Source organism: Anomaloglossus baeobatrachus, chromosome 11 (assembly GCF_048569485.1).
Source record: "Anomaloglossus baeobatrachus isolate aAnoBae1 chromosome 11, aAnoBae1.hap1, whole genome shotgun sequence".
Taxonomy (NCBI): Eukaryota; Metazoa; Chordata; class Amphibia; order Anura; family Aromobatidae; genus Anomaloglossus; species Anomaloglossus baeobatrachus.
Window position 1 is genome coordinate 47,676,384 of NC_134363.1, and position 13,984 is coordinate 47,690,367.

Consider the following 13,984-nt stretch of genomic DNA (forward strand, 5'->3'; position numbering starts at 1 on the left):
AATCGTACACTGTAAACATTTTTTTAGCAAATAATTAATGTCGGAATTGCATTTTCTTTCCTTTTGTCTTTCAGTGTTTGTTATATGGCGAAAAAAAAAAAATGTGAATGACTGAAAATGTAATATTTCTTCTTCTGTTTTTCAGTGTGTTATAATGGAAAAAAAAATAAAAAAAGATATATAAAAAAAAAAAAAATTTATATATATATATATATATATATATATATATATATATAATAATATAATATAATTAAAAAGTCCTCATAGCTAGGCTGACTGGGAAAAAAAATGGTATGACTCCTGAAAGAAAGGGAGTGAAGAAAAAAAAAATTAAGCAAAAAATTGTCTTGAAATTCAATAGCTGAAGCATTTCCAGAAAACATAAGAATGTGTGAGATTTTCGTGGAGGGCAGGGCGTGTTCTCAGGTGTTTGGAGAAGTTACACAGGTGTGATCGGGTACTGGACGCGGCTGTTTACCCTTCTGCGCTGTCACCGGAGGGATTTTTGTGACTCGCTGGAAGACAGGCCGGTGGGTTTAGGTCATAAAATCTCCGATTTCGCCAACATACAGTGCCTACAAGTAGTATTCAACCCCCTGCAGATTTAGCAGGTTTACACATTCGGAATTAACTTGGCATTGTGGCATTTGGACTGTAGATCAGCCTGGAAGTGTGAAATGCAGCAAAAAAGAATGTTATTTATTTTTTTATTTTTTTTTTAAATTGTGAAAAGTTTATTCAGAGGGTCATTTATTATTCAACCCCTAAAACAACCAGAATTCTGTTTGGTTCCCCTAAAGTATTAAGAAGTATTTCAGGCACAAAGAACAATGAGCTTCACATGTTTGGATTAATTATCTCTTTTTCCAGCCTTTTCTGACTAATTAAGACCCTCCCCAAACTTGTGAACAGCACTCATACTTGGTCAACATGGGAAAGACAAAGGAGCATTCCAAGGCCATCAGAGACAAGATCGTGGAGGGTCACAAGGCTGGCAAGGGGTACAAAACCCTTTCCAAGGAGTTGGGCCTACCTGTCTCCACTGTTGGGAGCATCATCCGGAAGTGGAAGGCTTATGGAACTACTGTTAGCCTTCCACGGCCTGGACAGCCTTTGAAAGTTTCCACCCGTGCCGAGGCCAGGCTTGTCTGAAGACTCAAGGCTAACCCAAGGACAACAAGGAAGGAGCTCCGGGAAGATCTCATGGCAGTGGGGACATTGGTTTCAGTCAATACCATAAGTAACGTACTCCACTGCAATGGTCTCCGTTCCAGATGAGCCCTTTCAAAGCGTCATGTCAAGGCTCGTCTACAGTTTGCTCATGATCACTTGGAGGACTCTGAGACAGACTGGTTCAAGGTTCTCTGGTCTGATGAGACCAAGATCGAGATCTTTGGTGCCAACCACACACGTGACGTTTGGAGACTGGATGGCACTGCATACGACCCCAAGAATATCATCCCTACAGTCAAGCATGGTGGTGGCAGCATCATGCTGTGGGGCTGTTTCTCAGCCAAGGGGCCTGGCCATCTGGTCCGCATCCATGGGAAGATGGATAGCACGGCCTACCTGGAGATTTTGGCCAAGAACCTCCGCTCCTCCATCAAGGATCTTAAGATGGGTCGTCATTTCATCTTCCAACAAGACAACGACCCAAAGCACACAGCCAAGAAAACCAAGGCCTGGCTCAAGAGGGAAAAAATCAAGGTGTTGCAGTGGCCTAGTCAGTCTCCTGACCTTAACCCAATTAAAAACTTGTGGAAGGAGCTCAAGATTAAAGTCCACATGAGACACCCAAAGAACCTAGATAACTTGGAGAAGATCTGCATGGAGGAGTGGGCCAAGATAACTCCAGACACCTGTGCCGGCCTGATCAGGTCTTATAAAAGACGATTATTAGCTGTAATTGCAAACAAGGGTTATTCCACAAAATATTAAACCTAGGGGTTGAATAATAATTGACCCACACTTTTATGTTGAAAATTTATTAAAATTTAACTGAGCAACATAACTTGTTGGTTTGTAAGATTTATGCATCTGTTAATAAATCCTGCTCTTGTTTGAAGTTTGCAGGCTCTAACTTATTTGCATCTTATCAAACCTGCTAAATCTGCAGGGGGTTGAAGACTACTTGTAGGCACTGTATAAAGTAATGACTCGCGCAGAACATGGGCATTGTCCAATGCATGTCCGGCCACGTTCCCCTCCTACACTTTGGTTTTAGGAGATGCCGTGTGAATCCCGAGATAAAGGCAGCGTCTAATGTGCGAAATGGATCCATTAACGATCCGTTTCCCATAGACTCCCATGTAAAAAAACGGATCCTGCAAAAATAAATATTTTCAAAATAGACAAAAAAAGTTTTTTTGCCGTTGGATCCGTTCTAACGGACGATTAGTGGACGTGTGTACTCGGCTCACAAGGGGTTTAGTAAATCAGGCCGCCCCTTTAAGGCTAGGGCTTTACAAAGATCGCTGGATAACGCAAGCGAATGGGATCCGTGCACCGTGTCATTACAGATTGGAAACGCTTCGCCCTCTTTCACGCAGATCAAATCGATGCCGAGGTTTTCTCTTTGCATCTAATAGATGAGGACAAAACTGGTGACTCCGCTCTATTAACTACCATAACAAGTTCTTTAAAGGGGCAGTCCAGCCAGAAAACGCTTGTAAGCCGTGCGCCCCTCCTAATCCACCTGTATGAACAGACTCAGGACGGCTGCAGCCAAAATTTCCCAAAGGCGCCTCTGTGTCACTTGATACCAATAAAAACGAGTTAGGGCGTGGAGACTTTCATTTCAATGACTTTACAATCTTTACAAAACCAGTTCCTATAGAAAACTTGCCATTTTTATAGAGCTTGGTCTTTGCTAGTGGGCGTGGCTCACAGGTTCCTCGGGGGCGTGTCTTTTTCTAGTCTGTAAATTACCCTATGATCCACGCCCCCTTGCTATACACCAACCATATAAATTAGCGCTAGATAGCATGGCCCATGTCTCTGTAACCTGATGGCGGATTTAAAGAAAAAAATAAAACTGGAATCATCAGGGGAGCAGCGAGAATTAAATAATAGCGAAAACCCAAGACGTATCACCTGGGAACAAGTCTTCTTTATATGGAGAAGCCATTTAAATCCTTAATCTCAGCCCCATCTACACAGGACAGTGCAGACCTCCATGCTCGTGATTAGTAGAGTGGGCAAACAGTGGGACCCCAGTGATCAGGAGATCGGCACAAAACCCACTTAAAGGGCAGCTGCTCTATTATAAATCTATGTCACAGTGACATGTCAGAAATTTACATTGGTGGTGGGGGGTGGTCCAGTGTGGAGACCCCCACAATCTGTATACATGAAGGCTATGGAGTCGTGTGATTGCATCCCTGGGATTAGAAACTCAAAATAAGCGTCATCAGACAAGGTGCAGAGACCCCTCCGCCGATGACATCAGCAGACCCCCTGCTCCGCCGATGACATCAGCAGATCCCCTGCTCCGCCGATGACATCAGCAGATCCCCTGCTCCGCCGATGACATCAGCAGATCCCCTGCTCCGCCGATGACATCAGCAGATCCCCTGCTCCGCCGATGACATCAGCAGATCCCCTGCTCCGCCGATGACATCAGCAGACCCCCTGCTCCGCCGATGACATCAGCAGATCCCCTGCTCCGCCGATGACATCAGCAGACCCCCTGCTCCGCCGATGACATCAGCAGACCCCCTGCTCCGCCGATGACATCAGCAGACCCCCTGCTCCGCCGATGACATCAGAAGAGCCCTGCTCCGCCGATGACATCAGAAGAGCCCTGCTCCACCGATGACATCACAGACCCCTGCTCCACCAATGACATCACAGACCCCTCAAACTGATTACATTAGAGACCTCTCTCTCTACCAATGACATCAGAGTACCTTCAGGCGATTAAAACAGAGCCCCCTTTCTGCAGATGATATCACAGACCCCGCTCCAACGATGACATCAGAGATCCCTCAAACTGATCACATCAGAGACCCCCTCCCTCCACCAATGACATCAGAGACACTTCAGCCGATGACATCAGAGACCCCTCCCTCCACCAATGACATCAGAGACACTTCAGCCGATGACATCAGAGACCCCTCCCTCCACCAATGACATCAGAGACACTTCAGCCGATGATATCAGAGACCCCCTCCCTCCACCAATGACATCAGAGACCGTTCAGCCGATGACATCAGAGACCCCTCCGTCCACCAATGACAACAGAGACCCTTCAGCAGATGACATCAGATAACCCTTTCTCCACCAATGACATCAGAGACCCTTCAGCCAGTGACATCAGAGACCCCTTCGTCCACCAATGATACTGACATGACAGCATTTCAGGGTGGAGTTCTTTTTTTTTAATCTCCAGGATTTTATAAATAAAGTTATTGATAAGTTATGATGTCATACTGTGACGTCACTGCTCATGCGCAGGCTGACACTCCTTATATAATAGTGCCCCCTTATACATAATTGCTGCCCCCTTTCCCCATCACAATCCCATTCAACCTTGACAAGTGACGTGTTACGTGACAACATTATGTCTCCTGACATCCTCCCAGCCCAGAAAGGATGACGGCTCCTGTCATCCCCCCTCATGGACCCCACAATAGACGTACCTGTCCCGGAGGTCGCTGCCCGGTGTCTGAGCAGGTGAAGCACTGTCCCCGCCTGTGATGAGCTCTGTGCAGGCTCCACGACACCCTTCCGGCTAGTGACGTATCAACAACACGACACCAAACCACCAAAAACATGGCGCTGCGTCGCAGACATATGACGCTAGGTCGGCTGCACAACACTACCCACCAGAAACATGGCGCTGCGTCGCAGACATATGACGCTAAGTCGGCTGCCGAACACTACCCACCAGAAACATGGCGCTGCGTCGCAGACCTATGACGCATTATCGGCTGCCGAACACTACCCACCAGAAACATGGCGCTGCGTCGCAAATCTATGACTTTCAAAACTAACGCGCGCGTTACCATAGGAACCGCTTGCTTCGAACGGAAAGCTTCATGAGGCAAAATTATCACACAAGCCTTCTAATTACACAATTGATTTAGTGTAAATAAAAGTTCCAACTTTGCTATTAAATAGGCAAAGCATTGCACTGCAGATAACGTAAACATTGCTACTATGGCATGATTTAAAAAAAAAAAATTCAAGTGCCGCCTTATCATACATGATGCCCTCAAAATGCCAAGAAACAGTGTCTTCCAGATGCTCTGTACTCGTAACTAGTGATGAGCGGGCACTACCATGCTCAGGTGCTCAGTACTCGTATCTAGTGATGAGCGGGCACTACCATGCTCAGGTGCTCAGTACTCGTAACTAGTGATGAGCGGGCACTACCATGCTCAGGTGCTCAGTACTCGTAACTAGTGATGAGTGGGCACTACCATGCTCGGGTGCTCAGTACTCGTATCTAGTGATGAGCGGGCACTACCATGCTCAGGTGCTCAGTACTGGTAACTAGTGATGAGCGGGCACTACCATGCTCAGGTGCTCAGTACTCGTAACTAGTGATGAGCGAGCACTACCATGCTCGGGTGCTCAGTACTGGTAACTAGTGATGAGCGGGCACTACCATGCTCGGGTGCTCTTTACTTGTAACTAGTGATGAGCGGGCACTACCATGCTCAGGTGCTCAGTACTGGTAACTAGTGATGAGCGGGCACTACCATGCTCAGGTGCTCAGTACTAGTAACTAGTGATGAGCGGCACTACCATGCTCAGGTGCTCAGTACTAGTAACTAGTGATGAGCGGGCACTACCATGCTCGGGTGCTCAGTACTGGTAACTAGTGATGAGCGAGCACTACCATGCTCGGATGCTCAGTACTGGTAACTAGTGATGAGCGGCACTACCATGCTCGGATGCTCAGTACTGGTAACTAGTGATGAGCGGGCACTACCATGCTCAGGTGCTCAGTACTGGTAACTAGTGATGAGTGGGCACTACCATGCTCAGGTGCTCTGTACTCGTAACTAGTGATGACCGGGCACTACCATGCTCGGGTGCTCTGTACTCGTAACTAGTGATGAGCGGGCACTACCATGCTCAGGTGCTCAGTACTGGTAACTAGTGATGAGCGGGCACTACCATGCTCAGGTGCTCAGTACTAGTAACTAGTGATGAGCGGCACTACCATGCTCGGGTGCTCAGTACTGGTAACTAGTGATGAGCGAGCACTACCATGCTCGGATGCTCAGTACTGGTAACTAGTGATGAGCGGCACTACCATGCTCGGATGCTCAGTACTGGTAACTAGTGATGAGCGGGCACTACCATGCTCAGGTGCTCAGTACTGGTAACTAGTGATGAGCGAGCACTACCATGCTCGGATGCTCTGTACTGGTAACTAGTGATGAGTGGGCACTACCATGCTCAGGTGCTCTGTACTCGTAACTAGTGATGAGTGGGCACTACCATGCTCAGGTGCTCAGTACTCGTAACTAGTGATGAGCGAGCACTACCATGCTCGGATGCTCAGTACTGGTAACTAGTGATGAGCGGCACTACCATGCTCGGATGCTCAGTACTGGTAACTAGTGATGAGCGGGCACTACCATGCTCAGGTGCTCAGTACTGGTAACTAGTGATGAGCGAGCACTACCATGCTCAGGTGCTCTGTACTGGTAACTAGTGATGAGTGGGCACTACCATGCTCAGGTGCTCTGTACTCGTAACTAGTGATGAGTGGGCACTACCATGCTCAGGTGCTCAGTACTCGTAACTAGTGATGAGCGGGCACTACCATGCTCGGGTACTCAGTACTGGTAACTAGTGATGAGTGAGCACTACCATGCTCGGGTGCTCAGTACTCGTATCTAGTGATGAGCGGGCACTGCCATGCTCGGGTGCTCAGTACTCGTACCTAGTGATGAGCGGGCACTACCATGCTCGGGTGCTCAGTACTCGTACCTAGTGATGAGCGGGCACTACCATGCTCAGGTGCTCTGTACTCGTAACTAGTGATGAGCGGGCACTACCATGCTCGGGTGCTCAGTACTCGTACCTAGTGATGAGCGGGCACTACCATGCTCGGGTGCTCAGTACTCGTACCTAGTGATGAGCGGGCACTACCATGCTCAGGTGCTCTGTACTCGTAACTAGTGATGAGCAGGCACTACCATGCTCGGGTGCTCTGTACTCGTAACTAGTGATGAGCGGGCACTACCATGCTCAGGTGCTCAGTACTCGTAACTAGTGATGAGCGGGCACTACCATGCTCGGGTGCTCAGTACTCGTACCTAGTGATGAGCGGGCACTACCATGCTCAGGTGCTCAGTACTGGTAACTAGTGATGAGCGGGCACTACCATGCTCGGGTGCTCAGTACTCGTAACTAGTGATGAGCGGGCACTACCATGCTCAGGTGCTCTGTACTCGTAACTAGTGATGAGCGGGCACTACCATGCTCGGGTGCTCAGTACTCGTACCTAGTGATGAGCGAGCACTACCATGCTCAGGTGCTCTGTACTCGTAACTAGTGATGAGCGGGCACTACCATGCTCGGGTGCTCAGTACTCGTAACTAGTGATGAGCGGGCACTACCATGCTCAGGTGCTCAGTACTCGTAACTAGTGATGAGCGGGCACTACCATGCTCGGGTGCTCAGAACTCATAACTAGTGATGAGTGGGCACTACCATGCTCGGGTGCTCAGTACTCGTAACTAGTGATGAGCAGGCACTACCATGCTCGGGTGCTCTGTACTTGTAACTAGTGATGAGTGGGCACTACCATTCTCGGGTGCTCGGTACTCGTAACTAGTGATGAGCGGGCACTACCATGCTCGGGTGCTCAGTACTCGTAACTAGTGATGAGCGGACACTACCATGCTCAGGTGCTCTGTACTTGTAACTAGTGATGAGTGGGCACTACCATGCTCGGGTGCTCGGTACTCGTAACTAGTGATGAGCGGGCACTACCATGCTCGGGTGCTCTGTACTCGTAACTAGTGATGAGCGGGCACTACCATGCTCAGGTGCTCTGTACTCGTAACTAGTGATGAGCGGGCACTACCATGCTCGGGTGCTCAGTACTCGTACCTAGTGATGAGCGGGCACTACCATGCTCAGGTGCTCTGTACTCGTAACTAGTGATGAGCGGGCACTACCATGCTCGGGTGCTCAGTACTCGTAACTAGTGATGAGCGGGCACTACCATGCTCGGGTGCTCAGTACTCATAACTAGTGATAAGTGGGCACTACCATGCTCGGGTGCTCATTACTCGTAACTAGTGATGAGCAGGCACTACCATGCTCGGGTGCTCTGTACTTGTAACTAGTGATGAGTGGGCACTACCATGCTCGGGTGCTCAGTACATGTAACTAGTGATGAGCGGGCACTACCATGCTCGGGTGCTCGGTACTCGTAACTAGTGATGAGTGGGCACTACCATGCTCAGGTGCTCAGTACTCGTAACTAGTGATGAGCGGGCTCTACCATGCTCGGGTGCTCAGTACTCGTAACTAGTGATGAGCAGGCACTACCATGCTCAGGTGCTCAGTACTGGTAACTAGTGATGAGTGAGCACTACCATGCTCGGGTGCTCAGTACTGGTAACTAGTGATGAGCAGGCACTACCATGCTCGGGTGCTCAGTACTAGTAACTAGTGATGAGTGAGTACTACCATGCTCGGGTGCTCAGTACTCGTAACTAGTGATGAGCGGGCACTACCATGCTCAGGTGCTCAGTACTGGTACCTAGTGATGAGCGGGCACTACCATGCTCGGTACTGGTAACTAGTGATGAGCGGGCACTACCATGCTCGGTACTGGTAACTAGTGATGAGCGGGCACTACCATGCTCAGGTGCTCAGTACTGGTAACTAGTGATGAGTGAGCACTACCATGCTCAGGTGCTCAGTACTCGTAACTAGTGATGAGCGGGCACTACCATGCTCAGGTGCTCAGTACTGGTACCTAGTGATGAGCGGGCACTACCATGCTCGGTACTGGTAACTAGTGATGAGCGGGCACTACCATGCTCGGTACTGGTAACTAGTGATGAGCGGGCACTACCATGCTCGGGTGCTCAGTACTGGTAACTAGTGATGAGCGGGCACTACCATGCTCGGGTGCTCAGTACTGGTAACTAGTGATGAGCAGGCACTACCATGCTCGAGTGCTCAGTACTGGTAACTAGTGATGAGCGGGCACTACTATATGCATTCAACACAAAAACAGAAATGTCAATTGTGTATTTTATAAACACCATGCCACATTTCAAAACGGACACCATGTCACAATCTCATAGACTCATATGAGGCCATAAGACCTGCCTCCAGCCCGGACATTGCTGTCTGTATACAATATATTTGTATGAACTCAATCTTAAATGGTTTGTCCAGGACTTATATACTGCAGATATATCAAATCAGTAGGGGCCAATACCAGGCGTCTGAGGCTCCGGCACCAGCAGGATGTTCACACCTCAGTATACTGTGTAAAGGCCGTTCTTGGATATTGCAGCTCAAACCCCTTGCAAGTGAACAGGAGCTGCGCTGCTCAGAAATCAGCTAGATACATAATATAATGCTATGGACTTTGTTCAGCATGTAATAATCGTGATATCCACTAGATGTCGCAGTGTGGTCTTGCAGTAACAATAGTTGGCCATAAGATGGCACTATGGATCATCTCAGAAATTCCATATCATCCTCCTGATAGAAAGGTATCAACTAGTTTGTATGTGCAAAACTCCTCGTTTTGTCTTCTCCACCAAGTCCCCCAATAAGAAGCCTGTAAATGATAAAATTAGCATTTTACACACAAAATGACCTTACAGAGGCATGACAACCCAAAAAGCGGTAAAAGGAGAGCAGACATTGATATCAAGGGCAAAAATGTGAACCTGGTTTCCAAATTCTTCCTAATCGGAAAGCCAGAGTCATTCCATCTTTCCAAATTTATTAATCTACTAGCTGTACTACCCAACTTCGCCTGGGTTAATAACTGTTGTTAACAAAATAGAATGTATTAACGCCCGGGATAGAATGTATAAATAGAATATATTAACGCCCAGGATAGTAACAGTCTCTCTGTTTCTCTCCCATTCTCTGTCTGTCTCCCCCTCTGTATATATCTCTCTGTCTCTCTCTGTCTCTCTCTATCTCTTTGTCTGTCTGTCTCTGACTGTCTGTCTCAATCTCTTTCCCTGTCTGTCTCTGACTGTCTGTCTCAATCTCTTTCCCTGTCTGTCTCTGTCACTTTCTCTGTCTGTCTCTTTCCCTCTGTCTCTTTCCCTGTGTCTGTCTCTTTACCTGTCTTTGTCTGTCCCTTACCCTGTCTGTCTCTTTGCCTTTCTTTCCCTGTCTGTCTGTTTCCCTGTGTCTGTCTCTGTCTCTTTGTCTGTCTCTTTCCCTGTCAGTCTGTCTCTTTGTCTGTCTCTTACCCTGTCTGTGTCTGTCTCTTTCCCTGTCTGCGTCTGTCTCTTTCCCTGTCTGTGTCTGTCTCTTTCCCTGGCTGCATTGTGACATGCCAACATTCCATTTAAGGGCGTGGCTTCGCATTCTTCTGAAGTTCTGGCTGCACTGTGGCTCTCAGCTCCATTCGCTTTAATGGAGGCAGGTTTTTTGGCGAATAACTGTAAAGTGCGGGGTTAAAATTTCCCCTCAAAACATAGCCTATGACACTCTCAGGGTCCAGAAGTGTGAGTGTGCAAAATTTTGTGGCTGTAGCTGCGACGGTGCGGATGCCAATCCCGGACATACACACACACATTCAGCTTTATATATTAGATAATCCGACGATTTGTGATCAGGACCATCATTGCCTAACGTAAAAGGGAATCCGAATTAGTGCAACCTGGCAATATGATTCTCTGGGTCAGTACGATTACGGCGATACCAAACGTGCAAGTTTTTTTAAAAAATATTTAAATGGTTAAAAAAAATCAGAATCTTTTAAAAGACTTAAGCATCACCCAGTTTTCTTTATATATAAAGGGAATCTGTCAGCAGGTTTTTGCTATGTAATCTGAAAGCAGCGTGACATAGAGACAGAGACCCTGATTCCAGCAACGTGTCACTTATTTGGTGCAATTTTGATAGAATCCCTGTTTATTCTGCTGTTTATGTAGCAATGTTGAGAATTCTGAGCTGTGCATAACTCCGCCCACACCACTAATTGGCAGCTTCCTGTGTACAGTCAGCCAATCAGTTGTAGGGGCGGGGTTACACAGATTAGCTAGACTGCCTTGCATGTGACACCTAGTCCAAAAGTGATAATCTTCTGCTGATAAAACACTAACTGTATTGAAACAACAGCAAGATGCTGAGCAAGTGACCCATCCCTGGAATCAGGCTCTCTGCCTCTACATTATGCTGCTCTCAGATGAAATAGTAAAAACCTGCTGACACAATCCCTTTAAATTAATAGATAATTGTTCTCTTGAAGTCTGGTCTTTACATGAGTCAAACCCCCACCTGTATCATTGGAGGCAGCGTCATAAGCCTTGAGCCACAGGCTGTACCAATACATTGAAGAATTTTCTGTACTTGAACGTGCAGGCAGCTTGTACAGGTATATAGTGATATATCTCTATATATCAGTGCATTTCTATTTACTTGTATTGCCAATGTATGTAAAGCGCTGTGGAATTAATAGCGCTATATAAATGAATAAAATTATTATTATTATTATATGATGAACTGTGCTGTTTTGATGCTTTTTTTCCTCTATAAGCTTCTATTGGGAACCTGAAAAAATGCATGTTGAAAAACATATTTAAAAAAACGCATGTAAAAAATGCAAGGGTTTTTTTAAGCGCTGATTCAAGAATTGTGCCATAAAAGAGGTTTTCTGGTGTTGGTAATTCCTTGTCCCAGATTATTTATAGAAAATACAAAACTGTGCTTTATTCACCCTCCCCAGGTCCAGTGCTAAGTCTGCCATTGTTCCTGGTGTTTACGATTATGTGCAGAGCTGACGTCACCTTGAGTGCACCCTCCCCAGGTCCAGTGCTGAGTCTCCACCGCTGCTCCTGATGTTTATTATTATGTGCAGCACTGACGTCACCTTAAGTGCACCCTCCCCGGGTCCAGTGCTGAGTCTCCACCACTGCTCCTGATGTTTATTATTATGTGCAGCGCTGACGTTACCTAGAGTGCACCCTCCCCGGGTCCAGTGCTGAGTCTCCACCACTGCTCCTGATGTTTATTATTATGTGCAGCGCTGACGTCACCTTGAGTACACACCTCCCCAGGTCCAGTGCCGGGTCTCCACCACTACTCCAGGTGTTTAGGATTATGTGCAGCACTGACGTTACCTAGAGTGCACCCTCCCCAGGTCCAGTGCTGAGTCTCCACCACTGCTCCTGGGGTTTATGATTATGTGCAGCGCTGACATTACCTTGAGTGCACCCTCCCCGGGTCCAGTGCTGAGTCTCCACCACTACTCCAGGTGTTTTTTGGTTATGTGCAGCGCTGACGTCACCTTGAGTGCATCCTCCCCAGGTCCAGTGCTGAGTCTCCACCACTGCTCCTGGGGTTTATACTTATGTGCAGCGCTGACATAACCTTGAGTGCACCGTCCCCGGGTCCAGTGCTGAGTTTCCACCACTGCTCCTGGGGTTTATACTTATGTGCAGCGCTGACATAACCTTGAGTGCACCGTCCCCAGGTCCAGTGCTGAGTCTCCACCTCTGCTCCAGGTGTTTATGGTTATGTGCAGCGCTGACGTCACCTTGAGTGCACCCTCCCCAGGTCCAGTGCTGAGTCTCCACCACTGCTCCTGGGGTTTATACTTATGTGCAGCGCTGACATAACCTTGAGTGCACCGTCCCCGGGTCCAGTGCTGAGTTTCCACCACTGCTCCTGGGGTTTATACTTATGTGCAGCGCTGACATAACCTTGAGTGCACCGTCCCCAGGTCCAGTGCTGAGTCTCCACCTCTGCTCCAGGTGTTTATGGTTATGTGCAGCGCTGACGTCACCTTGAGTGCACCCTCCCCAGGTCCAGTGCCGGGTCTCCACCACTACTCCAGGTGTTTACGATTATGTGCAGCACTGACGTTACCTAGAGTGAACCCTCCCCAGGTCCAGTGCTGAGTCTCCACCACTGCTCCTGGGGTTTATGATTATGTGCAGGGCTGACATCACCTTGAGTGCACCGTCCCCAGGTCCAGTGCTGAGTCTCCACCACTACTCCAGGTGTTTTTTGGTTATGTGCAGCGCTGACGTCACCTTGAGTGCATCCTCCCCAGGTCCAGTGCCGGGTCTCCACCACTACTCCAGGTGTTTACGATTATGTGCAGCACTGAAGTTACCTAGAGTGCACCCTCCCCGGGTCCAGTGCTGAGTCTCCACCACTGCTCCTGGGGTTTATGATTATGTGCAGCGCTGACATCACCTTGAGTGCACCCTCCCCGGGTCCAGTGCTGAGTCTCCACCTCTGCTCCAGGTGTTTATGGTTATGTGCATTGCTGATGTCACCTTGAGTGCACCCTCCCCGGGTCCAGTGCCGGGTCTCCACCACTACTCCAAGTGTTTAGGATTATGTGCAGCACTGACGTTACCTAGAGTGCACCCTCCCCAGGTCCAGTGCTGAGTCTCCACCTCTGCTCCAGGTGTTTATGGTTATGTGCATAGCTGATGTCACCTTGAGTGCACTGCAGACAATCAGTAAGCTCAGTGGCTCTGCCCAAGTTCATGGCGTGCTGCTGAGCTCACTGATTAGCTGCAGCGCTGTCCATTCAATGGACCATAGCAGAAACCAGAAGTAGATCTGGACCAGGGGAGGGTGAGTAAAGAACATTTTGTTAAATTTAAGCAAACTGCAGCCGGGGGACAGGGTTTTTCCAAAATCAGAAATGCCCTTTAAATTGGATATGTTGCCAGATTTCACAACTTAATTAGGGTGCGTTCACACATCGAGACCGACGTGCTGCAGCAATGTGTCCAAATCTGCCAAATCGCATGCAATTTGCCGCTAACGACTAATCGTAATGTGTCGG

The 13,984-nt window shown here is 48.2% G+C and overlaps 1 protein-coding gene across 2 annotated transcripts in view; it reads right to left on the reverse strand.

Annotated features, from left to right (window-relative positions):
• NUCB1 (nucleobindin 1) overlaps window positions 1-4,810 on the reverse strand; it is a 47,062-nt gene extending 42,252 nt beyond the window's left edge. For both annotated transcript variants that reach the window (XM_075328798.1, XM_075328797.1), the window contains exon 1: window positions 4,641-4,810. In XM_075328798.1, the coding sequence (XP_075184913.1) occupies window positions 4,641-4,775 (135 nt within the window). In that variant the 5' untranslated portion in view covers window positions 4,776-4,810. The remainder of the gene's footprint in view (window positions 1-4,640) is intronic.
• Window positions 4,811-13,984: the final 9,174 nt, after the last annotated feature.